A 23,912-nucleotide genomic window follows, 5' to 3' on the forward strand; every position below is an offset into this window, starting at 1 on the left:
GAGCCTGGTATTGTGTATGTAGGCAGGCAAAAGTGTGCAAGATTAGGATCTAACCTTCCTCCGGAACTTCTGTTATAAACTCCATTTAATAAAAACATTTGCAGACATTTACAATAAAATCCCATTTTAACTTTGTCAGAGCTCTGGCTGTAAATTTTCAATCAGCAGGAGTCATGTGATGGAGACAAAAGTAGACCTGTGAGGAGACCAAGCTTTTTTTGTTGAACTCTTTCTGTTTCTGTATGTTCTGTCCATTTTTCTGTGCAAAATGTAATGTGATTGTATGGCTGGCCTTCGGCATGTTTGTCTATGCCGATTTTGTTTCTGGATCACTTTCCATCCTAGGGAGGCTGTGTAGGACAATGCCAATCTCCCATCTCACTGATGGCATCTGCCTTTCCAGATATTGATGAATGTTCTGAAAGCTGGTCGCCATGCCAACAGCAGTGCTTGAACACTGCAGGAAGCTATCAGTGCTCCTGCCGACCTGGGTTCTACCTTCATCGCAATGGCCGTACTTGTAGAGGTATGGTATGCCCTCCTGGGCAACAAGGTTTTCAACCCAAACCTATCAGCCTTAATATTAAGCACAGTATATTGAGCTTTCCTTGTATAAAGTATTCACAATCCTCATAGTCACTGACAAAGACAACCCAAAAGACTTCTTCAACACAAACCAGTGGGCCCAAGGTAAATCAAAGAGGAAGTGCATTGAAAACTGAGCTAAGGGTAGCTTGTTCCATACTCCCACAACTCTTTGGATAAGTCACCCTTTACACAAGGGGGTTGAGGGAGTATGGAACAAGCTACCCAACAATGTGATTGAAAATAGTACTTTGGTTTCATTTAAGAAACAGCATAAGAGTTATGTGTTGGAAACTACTGTATCTCTGAACCACAGCAAAAAAAGATTAGATAGCACCAGCAAACTGTGATTAGGTTGCTGTTGACCACATCATGTCTGCCACAGATGTGCTGCCTTCTTTGGGCCAAATTCTTGTTTTACTTAAGGTCAGCTCCATAGTTTATTTGTTTAGAGCCACTCTGCTAATTAGGTAATTTTTTAACTGAAATCTGTGGCAATTTGAATGTGTAACTGATAGCTGTTGCTTACTTTTTAGTTCTGTTTTCTCTATACCCTACTGTAAATTGTAAGTATTGCCTTTGGTAGAATAAGTATCAAATTTGAGTAATTCCTTTGTGATTCCTGAGGGTTTATACACACGGTCCAGAAGACTGTGTGTGATGTTGTTATAGACGCTTCTCCTTTAACCATCCAAGAAGTTAATGTTTTTATTCCTGGTGAGGGTCACTGAAACCCAGAGAATGTCCTAAAAACATGGGGCTCAAGGTGTGACCACATCCTGTAGGAGCCACCAGTCCATGAGAGGGCACGCACATGCACACAGACAATTTAGAAAAATATGTTGATCTAGAGAACATGTTTCTGTAGCAGTAAGGAACTGGATCATCTGGGAAAGACATACATGAACATGGGAATAACATGCAAATGCTACACAATAACTGTAACAACTCTAACAGTAATACTTATTAATAAACCACAGAATTAAGTGTTCCTGCAGATTTTCAGTGTGGCCCCTCTATGTGGTCGTAGCCACAGAATAACCTATTGATCTTTGCATGCTGGAATGCAGGGAAGAAGAGACTTTACGATAAGCAGCATCTCTCACGACAGTGACACAAAACACAACAATGCTTCTTGTGGTGCCTGGATGTTTAGTGGATAGTGGATATCTGAATGGTGGTCCTAATATAATTTGTTATATCTTGGTAAAAGTCAAGTAAACGACCTGCCAGATTGTTTCATGTATTTACGTAGATATTGTATGTATACTGTAAATACATATCTTCTGTGTCATTTGAATCTGTGTTCAGAATGTTTTTTATTCTGTAGAGTGAGTCCTAATTGCCACGAAATGCTAATGCAATTTACTGTTACATTTAATAAATTGTGCCAGTAAATTCACACAACTCCTACACACCTCACACCAGTAGAGAATCCGACCCAAGGGCTTTAAAGTACTAACAGCCACTTTTGAACATCATGATTCATTTGATTGATTGTTTTTCCTAGTTGCTTTGGCAGGATTGCAAACTTTATGAATCACTGAGCACTTTCTCTTTTGTCTGTCTCTTTATCTGTCAATTTATCTGTACAGATGTAGATGAATGCTCCAGCCCTACTCGGTGTCATCAGCGCTGCATCAACACTGTTGGCAGCTTCCACTGTGCCTGTCGCCGTGGATACCGCTACAGCACCCAGAGACACACCTGTACAGGTAAACAAAGCCTACAAATGTCTCAGGAATGCATTTTCTCATTTTTTAATATATAAGTTCAAATGTTTATTTATATGTGTGGCCCAGAATCAGTGTGCCTGTTAAAATAAGAGGTGTACACAATATGAATAGCTAGAGAACATTTGAAGAATGGTAATAAAGAAAAGGAGGCCATTGAACCATTTTAGCTTGTTTTATAATTAGTAGCTATTAGATCCGTATTACAGATCACATTCTGACATAACACTAGCTTAAACCTCGAATGAGGACAGCATGGTTTTTTAGCATTGTGCCTCACAGCACTAGTTCTTTGGGTTCAATTTCAGGACCTACAGTGCTATCTGCATGGAATTTGTATGTTCTCCCTGTGTTTGTCTGGGTTTCCTCTGGATGGTCTGGTTTCTTCCTGCAGTCCGAAGACATACTGGTAGGTTAGCTGGCTTCTGGGAAAACTGGCTCTGGCATGAGTCTGTGCATGGCTGCATGTGCCCTGCAATGGACTGGCATCCGATTGGTGGTGTGTCCCACCTTGTACCCTTTGCTTGCTGGGATAGGCTCCAGCTCCCCCATTACCCTGTATTGGATGCAGCAGTTAGAAAATTGATAGATGGATGGACTACTTTAAACCAATGGGATGAGAGCAAGATGAGCAGCAATTCAGAAATTCCAGGTGGTACATCTCCTTCCACCAGAATGTGTTGTTATGAGTGTTGTTGAGAATGTTGTTACCAGAGACCCTTTTGCTGAGCATGCATTATGCAGGGATTCTAACAGGTATTCACAGTAACCAAAATGGCTCCAGGACTGAAGCAGTCCTTCAATAATTTACCCTGTCCTTTAAAAACACTATTTTTCTAAACTACCTGTTTGCAATGCACAATTCTCACATATTATTGTGACCCCTGGTGACTCCACACTATCTGAAATTGGTTTGCTTAGACACATCCTCAGGTAACATTTCTATTCTTCTGGCTGCTGATGAAGTGTCAATCTGTGTGGTGTTTTGATGAGTCGAATTTACTGAAACAATTAAAAATTGGAACAGGAAACTAGAATAGAACTAGAAATGAATATAGAATAGAATATACAGTTTTATGACCAAAATAACAAAACATGCAAAATAAACCAATTCAGGAGCAAATGTAAATGAATCAAATTGTTGTTGTACAAATGGCTGGGCAAACACTTGGGGATTACACAAGATATTAATCCAAACCATTAAACTACACTTGACTAGAATACCCGTTATAAAACGTGATTATAATACTCATTCAGTTACATTCACATGCAACAGAGAGAAGTGAATATTCAATTACTTACTTGAATTAATCTTCATAAAACACTGGTTTGGAAAAATAATTTAATTCTCCAGTGTGAATGAGGCTGCAAATCCAGTTGCAGCCGTTCAATCCTTGTCCACTGGTTTTGTGCCAGATGAAGTCCTGAATGCCAAAGGATGTCCAGTGGGAAGCTCTGCTTAGTACTTTGCTGAAGATGACTCCTCAAATGCAGCGTGCATGAAATCGGACTCGGCTCCAGCTGTTAGTCAGACTCAGATAGGATGAAACATAGAAGAATCCTACAGACAGTACGAGGAAACAATAAAAAAGACAAAATATTCAGCTATAAAGTAAAGTGTAATGAATTCAGAACAAGATATATCGTTTTAAAATTGTACTTATAGTAGTTTGGCCTCATTTAGAATACTGTGTACAATTTTGGTTACCATGTTACAAAAAAGATATAGGTTCTCTGGAACCAGTCCAGAGAGGAGCAATGAGATGCATTCCAGGACTTTACAGAATGTCTTACAGTATATTGAAAGGCTGATAGATCTGAACTCTAAAGAGAGGACATTAAGAGGACTTAAGACAGGTATTCAGAATTCTCAAAGGCATTGACAAAATGAACCCAGAGAACTTCAAAATGAACATTCATGAAAAATAACCAGAGGACACAGGGGAAAACCATGTGAAAGTTCATTTATAGCTAGAAAAGGTGGCACTTCTCTATCCACAGGGTTGTGGGAGTCTGGAACTATACAGCTATGTGATTGAGGACAATACCACATTCAAATAATGGTTTCATCAGATCCTTGGATCATTTAACTACAACTAATTGGGCTAGACTGGGCAAATGGCTTCCCGTCATGTGTAACCTTTCTTATGTTAGTTATGTTATAGTCTTCAAAAAATGGAATTTGCATTGTGTCTGTATAATTACAGATGGCATTCTGTAATGTAAGAGTAAGCGTGACTTTAGTCATTTGGCAACATACAGTAGTATAACTGTAGTACATATTGTTAAAATACTGTATATAGTTATAAAGTGAAAGCACAATCCAACCACATGCCCAGATACCTGTAATCCATGACTGTCCCCAACTTTGTTTTATTTTTAGTAAGATTAATATATAGTTATGGGTCATTACAGATTACCAAGGAGATGCAGTCGAGCTGTCATTGACCTGTTAAACACACAACTGGCACTAATGTTCATTGTTTGAATTAATCATGTTTTTCACTTGTCACATGGCTTTTGATAGTCAGAAGGACACAACATTCTCATTCTTGTGCTGTACATTGTCCATGTGGATGTGATTGCAGCATTCGCCAATGGGGTGGGTGTACAGTAAATGATGTCGGCAGAGCTTCGTAAGCGTGCCCTGACCACCTCTCTGCTTGCAGATATCGACGAGTGCCAGAGGCTGCCCCCGCCCTGCCAGCACCAATGTCTCAACGTCATTGGCTCATTCCGCTGCAGCTGTGCGGAGGGCTTCCGGCTGCTGTCTGGCGGGCTGCACTGTGAGGGTGAGCTGTCTCTCTTCCACCTCAACAGCTTTCCTCTCACGTCTGCTGGACTGCAGTCACTCCGTGCCGTTTTTTCGGCTGGGTTATTTTGTAAACGTTTACTCAGTCTTTACTGGCTCTAGAATTTTGTGTTGTGTGTTGGAAGTGCATGCCAGAGTGAGAGGAAAAACTATTAAATGGCAGGAGGTGGTTTATGAAACCTTGCTCTACTAATAAAAATAAGTCATGGCATTCAGTTAATTATACACCGTATCATGTTGTAATAAAAATACTTCACAAAATTCTTAAGCAGGCTGATACATCTGGAAGTAATTAATTGTTTTAAATTGACACTATTAAGTTTGTATTTCTTTGGTATGTTAGATAGCTTCCCCTTTTTACCAAGATGGGCATAATGACAAAGCAACATAAAAATATTTAAGATCAAGTACAGGCCACCAGCTTGGTATATGTAATGCAAATTTTGCATCTTGCACATGTCGACATTAGATTAGATGATACATGTGTCTGCCCAGTTTTTAATCATGTTTTTATACTTGCTACTTCTCCTCTGTTCGCAGCTCTCCTGTTTTTACCTAAAAATAAAATTTTATATAAATGTTATGGAGAGTCAGCCCAGAGGCCCTGCGGAGAAACCTCATTTATGCCGCTTGTATCCGCGATCTCGTTCTTTCGGTCATTACCCACAGCTCATGACTATAGGTGAGGACAGGGACGGAGCTCAACAAGTAAACCGAGAATTTTGTCTTCAAACTCAGCTCCCACTTCACCACCACAGTGCCCGCAAAACAGGATTTTTAAACATTTCTGCATTTTAAATTTCCACTCCATGAGCTCCTAATCTGAGGAAAACTGAATTCTCCAGTTATTATTCCATGCTTTCCTACATCTACTTATGATCTCATCACGCAAGAAAGTGATTTTATTAGAATTTTAATTTGATAACTTATAGCACTCTCTTATTGTTAATGCTGAGGGTTGAAACACAGTGATTGTCAATTGTTCATGAGAACTGTTTGGATGCTGTTATTATGTAATAATAGTAATAATATTTATGGGAAACTCATGTATTCTGTTGTCATTTTGAGTTCAATGGGTACGTTTGTGTTTGCTGCTATTCATTGTAACTGATAGCATGCCATTTTTTTTCCAGATGTGAATTGTGGTATAATTTTGTTATTCTAGATGTGGATGAATGTACCTTGATTCAGAACAGCCTATGTGATCACATCTGCATCAACACACCTGGGAGTTTTCACTGCAGTTGTTATGAAGGCTACATCCTCAGTGAGGACACGAAGTCCTGCACAGGTAGAAAGTCCAAAATATTAGCAGGAATGCAAAATATTAGCAGGAATGCAAAATATTAGCAGGCCTATGCAAAAAGTGGTGGTATCACTGCAACCACACTTCTGGATTTTTGTTATTACTACTACTAAATAACAAATGCCCTTGTAAAGGGTTAGCATCTCAACATCCTAATGAGTGAAAGACCAGGTTTGTTGTCCTAGTACAGATCCCTGTGGTACTCCCCTTATTATATCACCCTACTTTGAACCTTTACCCTTTATCTGCGCTCTTTGTTTCTTATTAATTTACAAGTTCTCAATCCAGTTTTGTTTTCCACATTTCCCTGAATGCCTTCTGCCTGTAATCATCTGGTTTAGTTCTAACTTAGATTTATTGATCTATAATTACTTGGGTTGTTTTTTTCACTTTTCCTATAGATGGGCGCTAGACTAACTATTCCGCAGTCCACGGATACTATCCCTGACTTAAGAGACTGTGGGAAGAATTCTTAGTGGAAGGTACTTTGTCTCATAACTGTGCTTTTTGTTTCAGGTCTGCCAGACCCTGTGGGCTCTACAACTATTCAGGAAATACCTAGGCTACTCCTAAAAAAGATTGGTACATCAGCTCCTGAAAGCACAGAGCCTTTGCTAAAATACTCTACCTCAACTTTTCCAGCAACCAAACCCTCTTCATTAATATCATATTCAGCTCCTTCCAGTGTACAGACAATGACTTCAAACTTAACATTTTCACAATATCAGCCCTCTGTTAAGACCTTTAAAGACATTCCTAATACAAAGCATGTGCACTTGATAGATTTCACCCCAGAAATGACACTTACTACACTGCAGTCCTTCAGTGTCTCAACAGATGGAAAGTCATTACCTCATTCTACAGCCTCTCCCACAAGTGAGGCCTATGCAAACTCAAAATCTCTTCTACAAACCCATCCACTATTACTATTATATTCATATATAGCTTCTATATTTCCTCCTATTTCAAACAATCACCATAGAGCTCTGCACTCCTCAGAGGCCTCAGACAATATTCTTCCCACATTGCACACTCTCCCTAAATTTTTTTCCTTTCCTGAGGTGCCTCCAGTTACCTCTACATATGTTGTATCTGCTGTGCCATCCACCCTTCAGGTCACACCAGTGCCCTCTTTCACTTTATACACTCCAACCCCTCTTTCTCCCATTGTAACTCCCAAATCATGCACCCACCATGAGGACACTGTCAATCCAGTTATACCACCTATGACCTCTCCACTCTCACAACCTAGTCTTTTGGCCTTTGTTCCCTCGCATATTCTTTCTAGAGTCCCTTCTCATTCACAAATTACCTCTGTATCTCCTCTCTTCATGATGACTACATCAGCTTCCCCTGTCTTTAACTTGCCACCACCTAATGTCCCATTAAAAAGGTTTACTCCAGATTTCCAACTATACCCCACTTCATGTCCTCTGTACATATATAAAGAAGACATAAATGCTTTCACTCACCTTTCTTATACCCCACTAAAAGAATCTATTTCAGCCCCCTCAAATTTCCTTCCCCATACAGAGAAGAATCTGGCTCAGACATTATTAAACGGCCTTGATCTAAGTGATCCTCACTCCACACACTTCTCCAGCCCAGAAGACTTTAATGCAATGCACCCCACTCCTCCACTGACTTCACACGACTTCCTTACTCAAAGCCACACAACATTTGCCTTGCTCTCCAAATGGCTACAGTCTGCATGGTCTGTCTCCACAATTCTCTCAATACAGCCTTATCCAGCAACAGCAGTGCCTGTCACAACTCAAACCCTAAGCTCCTTCACTCTACGGACTGAGGCACAGCAGCTAACTCCATCGACCTCAACCACACAGTGCTCATACTCACAGAGCAGCTCACTCCACTCCTTTGTATCCATCCCACTCCAGCCTAGTTCACAGAACTCAATTCCATTCATAGGAGGTGACTATGATGCAGAACCTCATATCCATCCATATGCAGCCACAGGAGAGCAACTAATGAGGGCTGCACCTTTAGACCCCCCTCCTACAGATGTTGCTGCTCCTGCCCTCACCCCTTCCAGCACAGGGGCTCCACTCACACCTCCACTACCTTCACTGTCCCTTTCTCCAGCGCTTACTACACCCCTTGGGTCTGGGATAGCCCCGCTCCCCGCCCCCCTCCCAATACTGACTGCAGTACTCTGCCTCCATCAGGGGACACAGTACAGTGAAGGCAGCAGCTGGCTGGACGCAGACTGCAACAACTGCACCTGTCTGGTAGGACACCTTTTCTTATTGTCTCCAGCTGTCTTGACTTACACTTTTCTGCAATGAGCTATATTCTCTGAACGGAATACTCAGAAGTTAATGCAATCCCACGCTGAAAAGTACAAATAAATAAGAAGTTTTATTTATCTTATTTATCAGGGGAGAGAGCAGGAATAGGGGCAAAGGGTTACTGGAATTATAGTGTATTCAATCAACCCAAAGCATAAAGATATTTACTGTACAATAACGGTATTAAAAATAGGGTTTTGCTTTTTCTTGTTGGAACTGTAGAACACCTTTCATGTCTTTCTGAAGCTGAGAATGTAACCTAATTAAATCTCTCCTGTAGACAAACCATTTAATGTTTGTACAGTAACAAGTTATTTTTATAAATTATGAAGATAATTGTTGGGACGCAAGAAGACACAGTTAAGTAGGTTAGATTGAATATCCATCTGGAATGCAGAACAAACTCAGTGTCTTTTCTGCTATGAATTAAAATGACTTTCAGGGACCTTTCATCCGAGCACAGCACAGGCTGTATTACCATAAAGGAAAGGACAGGGACGAAGCATATACAGTATTTGAAAACAGAATGTAAAATGGCATACATGATATAGGAATAGTTTAAATATGAACAGAGAATGCATAATCGGATGACCAGATGTCTGAGAATGTCACGAGTTGTTTTGATTAGTTAAACATCTTACTGCCAGACTCAATCAGCAGGAGTGCTGCCTGCCTTCTTTTGATAATGGAATTGCTTCTAGCTGAATTCTGCAGTATGTAATACCACGATTCTAAGAGAGGTGTCAAATAATGATGGTGGTTTGTTTGGAAGGACACAAGAGACACTATTTGCTGTATGAGAAAGCAGAATCATGAGCAAGTATTTTCAGAATCACCTGGAAAGCTATGTAATACACTCGTTTCTTGATAAAAAGCAATACTATATACAGTACATACTGTACATACCTACGTTTGTTAGACAAGTGAACTTACACACTGATACAAACGCAAAGCATGTTGTTTGTTCTTCTGTATTTATTTTTTTGTCCTCTTGGATGCTACCTACAAAAGCACATTGCTGCCATCAAGGAAAAAATATATATTTATAAATATAATAAATATTATATATTATAATATATATAAACATGAAAAATATTTAATGTGGTATCTCTTACTAACGAGAAAATGATATCTTAATTACAAGATAGTACATTATCTTGTAACTATGAGATAGTAAATTATCTGCTAATTCAGAAATTTCAATGACCATTTGAGTGTATGAACAAACATTATGAATGAACTTGAAACCATCGATAGCTCAGCTGGTGTCAGTGTTTGTGACAATATGCAGAATGTGCACTGACTTATTTCCGTAATGAAATGTTACAATTTGTACCTAATGTAAACACAATCATTATAACCATAAGGATACTTATACTTATCCTTAAATGAGAAAGAGTATACCTTGCAATTGATTCCATTGCTTAAAACGGAAAGTCAACTAATGGTTATGTGACAATGTTGCTAGCTTGTAATTATCACATTACATACACAGTAATGTACTTTCTTGTAATTACTAGATAAGTTACTATCTTGTAATAACGAGATCATGTTCTTGTAATTACAAGATACCACATGAAATATTTTTTTCTTTGATGGCTGCAATGTGCTTCTGTAGTTGTCTTAGGCAAGCATGATGAAATTACATTTTATTAGAAAACACCCAAGAATTAAGTACCATTAAGTGACCACTATAGAAAACTATTAGTTTTTGTTTATTCATGATATAGTCATTTCTACCAGTTTTTCATTTAAACAGCAGAGTTTCACTTTTAAGAGATGGACTCTCGTTGATGTTTTTTCCAAGAAATTTAGTTTTTACTTTTTTTATTTTATATATATTTTGAGTGCTTACAGTACAGTATAGGATAGGACATAATGCTTCAATTTGCTAAATATTGTGATGTAACTGCTGTTTATGTTTATGCATTGGCTAATGACTAATGAAGCATGTAAGTCATATAATTAATGAGGAATTGTATTGTTTTCATAATAAGACACCAATGTACAGTCTTAATGTCACTAAACATCAGAACTGCTATACAGTTGCTTAAGACTATACAGGGATTATAAGGATATTATAAAAGTTATGATGTAGAATAATATTTTAAATGTATAGTTGTAAAAATAATATTGATTCATGACTTTTAACATTTTAAATAAAAAAAGTTTTATTCTGATTATGTGCTCGATGAACACACATTATCAATATCTCCAGACAGATTGTTTCATTTCATATGGTTCATGTGTACTACAAAGATCATACAATTTTTTTTATCCACATAACTGCTTCATAATGCAGAATTACAAAAATGACGTGCTGGTAAATTCTTCTTGTTGTAGCATATACATACTGTAAACTAGCCATTTATTATGCCAAACTATTTAATACATAAAAAACTACCTAAACTCAACAGGTTTATACCCATTTATGAACATTTTTGTAGGGAATCTGAGATGTTTTGTAGAGCACAAATTTTGGAACCAATTGTGCTTATATAACAAGGGATGATTATATAGGTAATAGCGGAAAATATAATTAAAGACTGATTAGTTCTCAGAGAGAAGCTGTCCTTAGGATTGAACTGTCTTCTGGTCTAAACTGTTCTCAGGGCTGAAGTACTCTTGAGGCTGAGTTTACATTTGGGATCAGTACTTGCTGACCTTTTTCCAGCCTCACTGAATGACACTTTATACTTTAATCCTTTTCACTCTCAATAGAGATTCTGTTAATGAGATGAAGTATATTCAGTAATTCATCAAGTCAATCATAAAATGCCTTAAAACTGAGCTTGTCCATAAAAAAATGGTGAAAAGAAGACAAACTCTCCTTTGTCCTTGTGTTCGGCAGAAAGGCTCTGTGATTTGCCATGACGTGACTTGCACAGTTTCCTGTACACATCCAGCCTGGGACCCTGACCAGTGTTGCCCCACCTGCAAGCGTGAGTCCCTAACAGACTACTGGCTGGGGGACAGTGACATGCCAAGACACAGACTGACAGAGCAAGAGTAAACATATGGATCGCTAGGGACCAAAGGAGTAATTCAGACTGGCAGAGAACGTAGTGATTGATGAACTACAGAGAGACTGTTGACCAGATTAGCTGAAGACCAATGTCTTTCCAGGGACTGAGAAAGGGGGTGATGCAGATCTGATCGACAGTATGATTGTAGTAAATCATGTTTATGGACTGGCATTGAAAAACCTAGTCAGTAGTGATGAAGTATATACAGATGCTCAGTAATATCAGGTATTATGTAATTTCCTTTTATAAAGTATGTTCAACATAATTGAAGCATAATACAATATCTAATAAAAGATACATGAAAAAACAGTTTACATAATCATTTTTAACCACTACATGGTGTTATTTATCAGCAGTTCAGAAGGAGTTCAAATTCTAATGTTACACTCCTGCTCCTCCACATATACTGTACATACTGCCTAACTGACCTTCCAGGAGTGGTTTAGAGTCAACTGTGCTGATAAAGTCTGAGCTCTCAAGACAAATTATATTTGAGTGATATATTAATAAATATTAATCATATTTTTTGATGCTCATGATCATGTATGTTTATTTTTCTTACTTCATTCACACTCCAAACTCCCTTCCCCTGTCTTTTTCTCTTGGTGTTTGTTTTTCTGTGGTTCAGGTTGCCTGTACCAAGGTCTAGTTCTGGAGGACGAACATACTTTCTCTCCTGAAAATGATAGCTGCACACTATGTCTCTGTCTGGTGGGTGTGGGCGTCTCAGTGTATATATTTGTGTAAATATGTGTAGATATGTATGTTTTGTTTCTGTTTGTATCAATTTATTTAAGACACCATAGCTCTATTTTATATATATGCTGAAGGAACAGCTGTCCCGCTTTCAGATGGAACTTTTATTACATTTTTAAAACATTGTATTATAATGTCATTTAAGAAATTTGCATCACATTTAAGGTATTTTCAAACACTTAGAAATTCTGTAATAACAAATCTGTCAGTCCCATGGAACTATTTTCACGTGAGAAGAGCTGTACTAATGTTTTACAAGTGTCCATCACATCTCTTATTAAATGTCATAATGAGTGGGTATCTAAGTTCTGAATATTAGTGATGACTGCTTTTTTCTACAGGCAGGCAATGTGACATGTTTATCTCCAGTCTGTCCTCCTGTCAGCTGTGCCCAGCCTGTGCTCTCTGATTGCTGCCCACTGTGCCCAGGTTTGCACTGTTATATTGTATTTAAATAGGGTTTGCTATCATCATCAAAGTTGCTCAAACAGCATTATCAAAGTTGATTGAACAACAGTCCATAATTTTGTCTGCAAATTAAAAAAAACATGGGGCAGTGGAATTAAGGAATATTGCTTTGGAAGATGAAGGATTATTGATTATGGATTATACAATTGTGTATAGGTTCTGTATCCCATTGTTCTTGGTGTACTGCAATAAGGAATGCATGAGGCATTTACAGCAGTTCCGTGCCAGTCTTCCCTCTTGCAGTATGGCCACAGCATACAAACACAGAACAAATTCACACAACAAATAACTCTTTATTGCATATTACCAGTCGCAGTAGCAGTCTTAGTATTCTGTGAGATTTCATACTGTTTTACAGTCTGTCTGTATTTCAGTCCAGTGCATGTACCTCGGCCAGGAGTACCCAGAAGGTTCAGAGTTCTCTTCACCTGGTGACAGCTGTGCCACTTGTGTCTGCCTGGTACGCTCTCTGACTCTGTCCATCCTTTGGCCAGCCCATCTATTTGACTCTATACACATGTACTTTCTTTTCTACTATATCTATGTTGTCTTCAAGCCTCACCTTGTCTTTGCGACTCTCGTCTGTTGGCTAGATGACCTTATTTCACTGTGAGTATGTCTGTTTGTTTCACTATCCCATACCCATCTTTGTAAAAAATATGACTTAATAACTATTTAACAACTTTTACAAATTTCATCTGGCTGGTGCTTTTATTCAATGAGATTTACATTTGTAAAGCTGGATATTTTACTGGAGCAATATGGGTGACATACCTTACTCAAGGGTACAACAGCAGCTTTTCACCTGAGATTCGAACCCACAACCTTCCAGTTAAAAAAAGTCCACTGCTTTAAGGCACCAGTGCGCAGCAGGGTTTATGGTTCAGGCTTCCTATTATAGCGGTCTTCAGTTTTTCTTCGGATGCTTGGTGTTGCGTGTTGTTATGCGAGTCGTCTCAGCCTGCTATCCCATTGTCTCTGTCTGCTTCTATCCAGAATGGACAGGTTGACTGTTTCTACCCCCCCTGTCCAACACTGGACTGTCCTTTAGAAGACTGGCTGCGGGAAGGAGGGAATTGCTGCCCCACCTGTGCTCAGACACAGAAGAGAGAAGGTGAGAGAGAGGGAAGCAGAGCTGAAGGAAAAAAGACGTGAAAAACACACAAACAGGAGCTGCAGTGTACAGTAGTGGTTAATGCTCCAGCTTTGTGTCTGGAAAGTTGTGTATTCCATTCTTGGGTGTGGCAATTTAAGCTGTTTTACCCTTTAGAAAGCAAATGCCATGCTGGATAAATGGCTATTTTCTATGTTCAGGTGGGTAGCTGTGTCAGCATGCGTAGGCTGCAAAGGAACAAGTAATAGGTTTATTCCATGCTGAAAAAAAGAAGAAAGAGAACACAACGTTTCGGCCGTGGAGCCTTCTTCAGGTGTGAGAGAGACAGGGCAGTAGGCAAAGGTAAAGTAGCGGGAGAACAAAGGTTGAGAGGGAGGAGGAGTGAGAGGCGGGAGCAGGGGACAGAAAGAGAGGCCAATCAAGAGGTGTGAAGTCAGAATGGGTGCAGAGAGGTGTGAAATGAAACTTCCAATGAATGGAGAAAATTTAAAAGAACAGTAATCTGTCGTTAAGGGAAGGGAGAATGTGTGATCCTAGCTGCAGAATAATTTTAGTTTCGGTGGTCTTTCTAAAGAACGCTTCTTCGCTTCCTACACTGGCTATGTCCCTGACCTCTACAAACGATATATTGATGACTGCGTCGGTGCCGCCACATGCTCCAACAATCAGCTTGAATCCTTCCTGCACCATTTCACCAACTTCCACCCGTCCCTCAAATATACGGTTAACATTTCTTCCACCACTCTTCCGTGTGGAACTGTGTGACTGTGTGACTTCCGTGTGGAGTCAGGAGACTCGGAGACCGCTTCAGAGAACACGTCAGGGCTGTGAAGATTAAAGATCTCTCCAAGCCCATTGTTTCTCATTTCACCTCTGACGGCCACGACCACTCTAATCTCTCCGTCTGTGTTCTCAAAGACGGTTTTCCGAACTCATACATTAGAAAGACCACCGAAACTAAAATTATTCTGCAGCTAGGATCACACATTCTCCCTTCCCTTAACGACAGATTACTGTTCTTTTAAATTTTCTCCATTCATTGGAAGTTTCATTTCACACCTCTCTGCACCCATTCTGACTTCACACCTCTTGATTGGCCTCTCTTTCTGTCCCCTGCTCCCGCCTCTCACTCCTCCTCCCTCTCAACCTTTGTTCTCCCGCTACTTTACCTTTGCCTACTGCCCTGTCTCTCTCACACCTGAAGAAGGCTCCACGGCCGAAACGTTGTGTTCTCTTTCTTCTTTTTTTCAGCATGGAATAAACCTATTACTTGTTATTTTCTATGTTGTCATTCTCAATGATAACTTTTTCTCAATAGCCAAATCTGGATAAATGAATGCTTATTATAGCATACCCTATTGCTTGGCCATACATGCAAATTATTAGTTCCCAGGAAGTCTCATGAGAGGATTTTACTTACTCTATGAGCAGGGAGTAGTACCAATTGAGATTCACTCTGAGACAAATTAACGAGAAGAATAAAAGTTTATATGGCTCTATAAATATACATAAACAGGTATATTGTACTTCTTCCCGGAATACAAAGTAAATTGTATTCATTTTATGGCCACTGAGTTCTCATTTGTAAGCAATGTAGATCGTTACATATGTTTATTCTTATTGAAGTGAACCACAATAGGAGAGAGTAACAGGGAAACTACAGATCATCTAGAGACAAACTGGATGTATGATTGCAAGGAACAGTGATGCTCTTTTTCCTCAGCAGGCTGTTCTGTGGATGACAATGGGTTGGAGTTTCCAGTGGGACAGATCTGGTCTCCTGGAGACCCCTGTGAGACCTGTGTGTGTCAGGTTAGTAAAGAGACGGTGGGTCTGAGTGTGCGAGAATTACATGGAACTTCTAATAATTGACCTGATCCAGATTGAAGCAACATGAGAAATAAGGAAACAAGGACCAATGTCAATAAAGTGAAAAATATTTATAGGGTCGGTATTTGACAAAGACCAATTCAACCAATTCATAGAGGTAATTAAAGTGGAACTGCAGTCCCAGTTTCTCAGCCCAATTAGTAGATCTCGGTAACAAAATGAACAAAGAGTGGGAATTTGCAAGACTTATAACCGGCCTTTCCTGTTCAACAGTCACTGTAATGTCTCAAGTACTGCGATGTACTTGCAAGTAAGTACAGGTTATACAGCAGACACTTCATTGCAGAAATGTTCCAATGTTATCTGCATGCAGAGTTAACAAGTAAGCAGTATTTGTCAGCAAAACGGTCTCAAAGTCAAGAGCAGTACTAAAAGAGATGTATTCACAAGCCTACTTGTTTACAGTGCTGTGCATACCTTGTGCATAAATTTCATCTAGTAATGTAAATTGGAGGTTTTACACATTGAATACTTGAACATTTTACTTTCATGGTGGTGTTGAAATGCATTAATCAATGCTGATTCGTTCTAACCCTTAAACATAAAGATAATGTTGCAATTTCCCTTTAATAATGAAGCATTTCCAGACATTTAGTCATAGTGAACAAATTCACATTTAAGAAAATAAAATCCAATCAGTTCTTTCTGAAACAACTCCATACAAGTACTTATTCTGATGATCTCCATCAAAGGGTTATTCCAGTTTACTGAGCTATCTAATGAAATCTGTGATATAGTTCCCAAAAAAATCCAAATTGGGAAATTTTGCTTTGTAATCCATATGTGATACTGTCCAAATGCAATAACTCATTCTGTATTGAAATCCCACTGAGAAATATGTTGCCAAAGTTTCCTGAATATTTCTTCATATTTCTGGAATGCCTAGTGTCTTCTGATTCTTGGTCCAACCTGAGTAGTCATTTAAACATTAAACTTAATTATTTCCTTATACAGTATATACAAATTGATATAAAAACATTTAAAGAATTTTGCTTAATGTCTCTTGTAGGTGATTACTATAAGAGTAATGCACCTCCATTATACTGTAGTTACTTATAAAACATTTCCAAGACTGGTTAGAATAATTCACAATTATGCAGTTAATTATATAATTATATCAGCTAAGTAACTAAAGCCAGCATCACACTACACGACTTTTCCTACGATTTTCAATTGTAGCCTTCATTTACATAATCGTAAGAAAGTCACAGCGAGTTATAGAGAGTCAGTTGTGTAGTGTGACATCTTCCGCGACTCACTCACAGTGCTCCTACCAGCCCCTATGACTCTCTGGGACTCGCTACGAAAAAATCCATCTACAGGAACACCGGCAACTACCTGCTTGTTCTCCGTGTTGTTTGTTTGCTTTCGTGCAGTGTCTCTCTTCTCATTCCGGTGTGCTCCACGTTGATTGGCTGCCAAAATGAGGCGACCTCACAGTACTTTCGCGGCGCAATACGAGATTTGGAACCGTAATGAAAAGTCATGTAATTAGTCACCCCCTGTGATTCTTAGTCATATAATTTGACACCCTCTAGGACAGAAAAGGCAGCGAGATTCAGCAACTGCAGTCGTTAAATTTGACTCGTGTCGAGTCATGTAGTGTGACACCGGCATAAGAGCACAGAAGCAGCAAAATTCAGAAAAACACTGGCTCCTCCAGAAGCTTGAGCTTGACACCCCTGATACAAATCTTTACCAAACGAAAAGTACAGTTATATAATCACAACGTAATGATTTTGGTGGGCAGGGAATGATACTAGAAAAAACAAAAAGAATGCTACTAATGAGCTGTAAGGAACTTCTTTAATGAATTGATACTGGAGCTTTACAGGTTCTGTCTCAGAACACTGAAACAGACTTTTTGGCTGAGCTCTTATGATGAACTCCATGCCAGACTTCAAGGGGAGCACAGAAAAAACTCTTGCAAAAAAGCTGACCAATTCTCTTAATGAGCCGGCAAAATATGCCAATCATTTGCTTCAAACACCAATTAATTAAAGAAATACAGTATTACCCAACCTAAACTCCCAAGAGAAGAGCATATTAATTAGCAAATAGTCAAGCCTACAACAGGACAGTTATAGCTTGCCAAACATATTGTTACAGCTTTAGGTGACTGAAGTGTCTCTTAGATTTTAGATAGTTTGTGACACTGGGAAGAGTAAACACTTCTAACTTCAAAGCCAAGAGGGTGTTTACTGAGGTCTGGGAAGGTCCCTTGAGCAGAAACAATTGTAATGTTTACCTTAGTACACCTAGGTAAGTTGTGGATTAATGACGGCCTGAGAGTGTGAATGAGGGGAACACAGAGGGCCTGGACAAGAGTTGTGAGACATTCTGTGTGCTGCAGGCTGCTGGCAAGGTGGTGTGTCACTGGACAGAATGCATCGAGAGCTGTTCTCATCCAATCAGGGTCCCAGGACAGTGCTGCCCTGACTGCTCCATGGGTAAGAACTCCACAATATACTAAGCACTTTACCAATTAGTAATAACTAATAAAGCACATTTAGAAGATAAAATTCTATATATTTAGGCAATATAGTGCTACTCATACCTGAAAATTTAGTGTATTTTGTGATGTGAATTGGAGGCTTTACAAGTTACCATGTACTTTGTACTTTGTGATTTCAAAAGCACTCATGAATGCCAAGTCTTTATAACCCCAAAATGTATATATAACATATATAGTACATAAACATATAACATATATAACAGTTCCTTAAACATTCATGTTCAGCCTGACACTTGATACCATTTAAACACAGGAAGTTGTGTTCTTATTATAATAATAAACATTTTTGTTGTGTGCTTCATTAGGTCACAGTTAATAGTTCAATTAAAGTATATGGATTTTTATGTATCAAGTAGTACTGTATACACCTTTTTTCCATGTTCTTACAGTTTCTCACTTAGTATGGTTTCTGATCCGCATCTAATAGACTGGAGCTATGACATGGGTTTATTATGCTGTACATCCAGTAATTCTGGTGCAGAGAAAATTAACTTTAATGTCATTTTCAGGATGCAGCTACAGAGGTTTGGTGTATGAGATCAACGAGAGCTTTCTTTCACAATCAAACCCCTGTCTCACCTGCATCTGTCTGGTTAGTCTCAGCATTTCCTGGACTGTATAGAATTCTATTTTAACAAAAATCAGAGCAAAAAAAATGATGATGCCATAGATATATTTTTTTAAATGTTGGATGTCAAAAACAGCACAGTGGTGCTGTGATTAGCATTGCTGTCTCTTGGCACTGGGGCCAAATGTTCAATTCCTGACCTAGGGTGCTATCTAGGGGTGTTGCGGTGGCTCTGTGGCTAAGGATCTGCGTCTGTGGCTGGAAGGTTGCCGGTTTGTATCCAGCGGCGAAGGAAACCTGCTCCATTGGGCCCCTGAGCAAGGCCCAACTGCTCCAGGGGTGCTGTATAAATGGCTGACCCTGCGCGTTGACCTCAAGCTCCTTTCCCTGTCTGTGTGTCTCATGGAGAGCAAGTTGGGGTATCTGAAAAGACAAATTCCTAATAAGAGAAATTGTATATGGCCAATAAAGTGATCTTATCTTATGAGTGTGGGGTTTCTATGCTCTCCCAGTGTTCACGTGGGTTCCTCCAGGTACTCCAGCGGCGTCCTCTCACAGTCTAAAGACGTACTGTTTGGTTAATTTGCTTCTGGTAAAGTTGGCTCTTGTGTGAGTGTGTGTGTGTGTCTGTGACTAGCATTCTGAACAGGGTATACCCAGACTTGTGCCTGTTGCTTGCCATGATAGGCTCTAGCTTCCCCACGACCCTGAACTGAATGAGGTGGTTAGAAAAAGGATGGAATGAGCATTCCAAAAATCTTAGTATGAAGAAATTGCTTTCCTGTTTCCAGACAATCAATTATTTGAATTATTAAAATGATAAATTATGTAAGTCATACACTTCTTGTCATGAAAAGTTTAATTTTCTCTGAACTCTTATCAATCAAATTGACATTGTGTTTTAATTTAGCCCTTTACACTAAGGCTTTCTATAAAAAAGGTTACACTCGGTTATGTATTTTTTTAATGTCTGTTGTTGTACACTACTTTTACTAAGAGTCTCCCCTCTTGAATGAGATCTTTATTTTTTTAATGATGAAACTATGAACTGGGCTATTAATTCTGTATCTCCCTGGTCTCAGGCTGGTTCTGTTGCCTGCTCTCCAGTGCACTGCCAGCCCAATTGTACCTACCCATTCCACCAGGAGGGTCAATGCTGCCCTTTGTGCCAGGGTAAGTCACAGTCCAGGTCAAGGGTACATTCATGGAAGTCAGGGAATCAAGTCTGTCTGTACTCTGACACACTTTATCACCTCTTGCCTGTTCCAGACTGTAACTATGAGGGACGGAAGGTGGGGAATGGGCAGACATTTTCCTTGGAAAACCAGCCCTGCGTCCACTGCATCTGTCAGGTGAGACATTTGATTTGTGTGTTTCCTAGTTTGATATAAAACTGAGGGTGTGTTATTTCTCCCTCAGTTTGGAGAAGTGACCTGTGAAGAGGTGAGCTGTACTGTTACCTGCTCTCACCCCTATCCCCTGCTGGGAGAGTGCTGTCCTACTTGCACAGGTAAGAAAATATCATATAATCACCAGAGCACATGAGAACCTTACTCATAGGGCTCCAACATTGCACAGATACACAACATGCATCAAATTAAATATTCAATACTTTATGTTAAGTTAGTTATAGTTAATAATATGATACATAGTTCTGATTAAGCGTTTGTGAACCATTTTGTCCATATTCTTGTGTATTTTGAATCTTCATGAAAGTCTTAATAACAGACGGAGGTAACCTCACTAATCAAATAACATGAAGACAAAATGAACAAAACGATCCAACAGAAACTCTCATGTGAATAAGTGTGTGAACCCTTTTATTCAATAACTGGTGGCACCTCCTTGAGCAGCAGTGACGACAACTAGCAGTTTCCTGTACTTCCTCACTTGCCCATTTTGTTTTCACATTTGGCGTCTGCACTTACCAGAGACAGAGCTGACCGTGTTATTCTCTGTGGTGCCTCTTTTTCTTTCACCTGCTTGAGGAAATCCAAGCTCCAGTGCTTCTGACACAGTAAGTCATGGAACTCTGATTTGAAACTGAAGGTGTTACTTTCGTGTCACAGACTCACTGGTCTGATCACACCGACTTCCATCTCTTCCTATCCATCTCCTGCAGTCTGCTCCCAACCTTTTGAGAACAGAATTTGCCTTCAGTCCTGCATTTCTTCAAAAAGTGCATCCCTTTCCAAGCAAATCTCTGACTTAGAGGCTTGCAGTCATAATCCCGCAGTTAGTGGCTTTGCACCTCTGGCTCCTCATGCTGATCACCGGGAAACAAGCCACTTGCCCTGTCCACCCAAGTCGTTAAGGTCACTCTCCACCTCACCCTCTATGCCCATCCTTTCTTTCTCGTGTCCTTCCCATTGTTCACTGAGAATGAGATGAGTAAAGGAGTATAAAAGACAATAGTAGTTCAGGTGGGTAGCTGCAAAGGAACAAGTAATAGGTTTATTCCATGCTGAAAAGAGAGGAAAAAAAACAATGTTGTGTTTTATTTCTTCTCTTTTCAGCATGGAATATTTTTTACTTGTTATTACTTGTTCCTTAAAAGACAGTATTCAGTGTTACAGTATTCTGGATTTGCTCTCACCTGATACAAACCTTACTGTTCAACAAGGTGTGGCTGCTTTCCTTTCTAAGAAGAAATTAGGAAAACAAAATCCTGATATTAGGTACTTTACACATCCCCAGAGCCCTCTGAAGGAGTGTGGAGTCCACTTTCATTTTGCCAACTGAAAGAAGAACTTCTTCAGACTCTTTTCTCCATGTTTCAGGGAAAACAGCAGACTCGCCAGAGTCACCATGATATCTTCCATTCTATTCCGGTTCCACCTTATATCATGCCTTCAGTGCATCCATGACCCTGGGACACCAGCTCCTTGTCCTCTCCTCTGCTTTTTCCTCACAGTCTGCAGTCCCCACTTGGTCTCTGTTCTGTTTTCCTAATTTCTTCTCTTTCAGCCCCCATTACATCATTGGATTTGCAAACCACTGCGCCTTTAGCCCCAGAAATATATGTTGTTTTTGTATCTTTCCTTTCCAAAGTCCTCTCCCTCGCCTTTCCCCATTGGAGCCCTCCAAACAACTTCAGACTGCATCAAGTCTAGCCTATTAGCTCACAGCCCATAGCTCACACCATTTTCCTTAGTGTTCTAGATGACTTTCTACAGAGGTTCATACAGTAGATGGAATAATCACACTCTACGTTGTTACCCTCAGCTTGGGCTGCTGCCCACATGTTGAATCATTGTGCAGTTCTCTCCTGCTCCACAAAAGCCTGTCTGACTGCTGATGCATGCTTTCTCAACACCCCCGCCCACCTGCCCTCATTTTCCATTACGAGCTTTCTCAGTAGCCCTCTACAGACAGTAAAGCCACCAGCACATTTACTGGTTAAACATCCCTCATCATTTATGTCTTTTCACTTCATAACTTCCCTGCTCCCGGCACTAATAAATCTCTAGTTCTGCCTTTACTCAGTATGACACAATTATTGACCATGCTATACCTGATCCAAGCCGTAGGATGAAATACTTAGTGACACTGTGACAACCGTGACCACAAATGCATTTCTAAAACCTTAAGCACCTTTTAGAATGCTCCATAAAGATAATTATTAGATAAGTCTAATTTCACAGCCCATCTCTCTTTCAACTGCCACACCAGTCCAAAGGTTTACTACACACGGGGAAGCCTAAGATGTTATATTTTGTATCTCCTTGCTACAAGCCAGGCTTGGCTGCATTACGATTCTCATCTCTTCCCTTTGCTTTTACATTACATGAGTTCTTAAACTTTCTCATTCACATAAACTACAGTATGCATATCATCCATTCCTCTGGGTGCACTGTCTCTTATCTTCTCCACCTAATTTCCCATGTAACATCCCTGCATTAGCATGTCAAACTGGATGCCAACTCAGATAGAATGAAGGCTGTAGCTCCTGCCCCTGGAGCAATGGAATTTTTTGGGTGATTTTTTATGGCGATTAATCTGTGTCTCCTGATCTTTAACTTCTCATCTGTACTGTGCTGTTCATAGACTTTCTTTACAGAGGAATCTGTCTTGTGGCCCTGTGGCCTCATGAAGCTGAGAATCTTGGATTTCTCTGTTGAGCTTTGTGAAAAGAACCCTATTGCTGAAGGTGCTCGTCTTTGGGCTTCCTTTTCCTTTTCATCCACTCAGTAATATTTCTTTTTCTGTATGGTGTGCCGCTTAACTGTCTAGGAAACAGTTCTATACACAATGAGTTGTTGGTATCTGAAACAGACTCAGTCAGGTGAGATGTACTGTACTTAGCTATTAAAACTTCCAAAAATGCAAGATGGGCTGAATGTCCTTTTCTTAAGTTCTCCTCTTTATATTCTTATGACACACAAATAAGACCAGTTAGCTGCTCTATTAACTGCTGAGGAAAAGGAGCAGTATGACAGAACTCCCTTTGCCAAGTGGTCTCAATGGAACCTAGTGGATAATTAAAGCCAGATTGAGAAGTACAGTTACAAATGTGCATGTTTATTTACTGTAAGCTCACAAACAGTGCACATGTAAACAGTGTAGGAAAGCAAATTCAAGCATCACAGGCAAGATTAACTCTGTAACATCAATTTCCTAACAAGGTCGGTGTTTAGAATATTAAGTCTGGAATGGCCAGTCTCAGATATGGGTCAAAGTAAAAGTGTCTGTTCTGACCTCTGCAAAAAAAATCTGAACTTCTTTTTGCCCAGAGTCTATCTTTTATCTGAGACACTCCATCCCATTTCACGGGCAACGTTATTACCTTCTAAAATCAAACATAAGCTGTACAAAGTTCACATTACAATC

The 23,912-nt window shown here is 39.6% G+C and overlaps 1 protein-coding gene across 2 annotated transcripts in view; it reads left to right on the plus strand.

Annotated features, from left to right (window-relative positions):
• The window catches only part of LOC102690931 (von Willebrand factor C and EGF domain-containing protein), a 63,653-nt gene that overhangs the window by 27,482 nt on the left and 12,259 nt on the right, over positions 1 to 23,912 (plus strand). Inside the window, exons 8-24 of one of the 2 annotated variants that reach the window (XM_069189170.1) lie at positions 404 to 526; positions 2,181 to 2,300; positions 4,988 to 5,110; positions 6,296 to 6,421; positions 6,953 to 8,685; positions 11,597 to 11,687; positions 12,400 to 12,482; positions 12,869 to 12,956; positions 13,370 to 13,455; positions 13,992 to 14,109; positions 15,833 to 15,921; positions 18,353 to 18,449; positions 19,024 to 19,106; positions 20,165 to 20,255; positions 20,352 to 20,434; positions 20,502 to 20,592; positions 21,014 to 21,515. In XM_069189170.1, coding sequence (XP_069045271.1) covers positions 404 to 526; positions 2,181 to 2,300; positions 4,988 to 5,110; positions 6,296 to 6,421; positions 6,953 to 8,685; positions 11,597 to 11,687; positions 12,400 to 12,482; positions 12,869 to 12,956; positions 13,370 to 13,455; positions 13,992 to 14,109; positions 15,833 to 15,921; positions 18,353 to 18,449; positions 19,024 to 19,106; positions 20,165 to 20,255; positions 20,352 to 20,434; positions 20,502 to 20,592; positions 21,014 to 21,069 — 3,281 coding nt within the window. In that variant the 3' untranslated portion in view covers positions 21,070 to 21,515. Of the gene's footprint in view, positions 1 to 403; positions 527 to 2,180; positions 2,301 to 4,987; positions 5,111 to 6,295; positions 6,422 to 6,952; positions 8,686 to 11,596; positions 11,688 to 12,399; positions 12,483 to 12,868; positions 12,957 to 13,369; positions 13,456 to 13,991; positions 14,110 to 15,832; positions 15,922 to 18,352; positions 18,450 to 19,023; positions 19,107 to 20,164; positions 20,256 to 20,351; positions 20,435 to 20,501; positions 20,593 to 21,013; positions 21,516 to 23,912 lie in introns of those variants that run through there. The other variant, XM_069189163.1, reaches the window with a different exon arrangement.

The sequence above is a fragment of the Lepisosteus oculatus genome, chromosome 1 (assembly GCF_040954835.1).
Source record: "Lepisosteus oculatus isolate fLepOcu1 chromosome 1, fLepOcu1.hap2, whole genome shotgun sequence".
NCBI classification, from domain to species: Eukaryota; Metazoa; Chordata; class Actinopteri; order Semionotiformes; family Lepisosteidae; genus Lepisosteus; species Lepisosteus oculatus.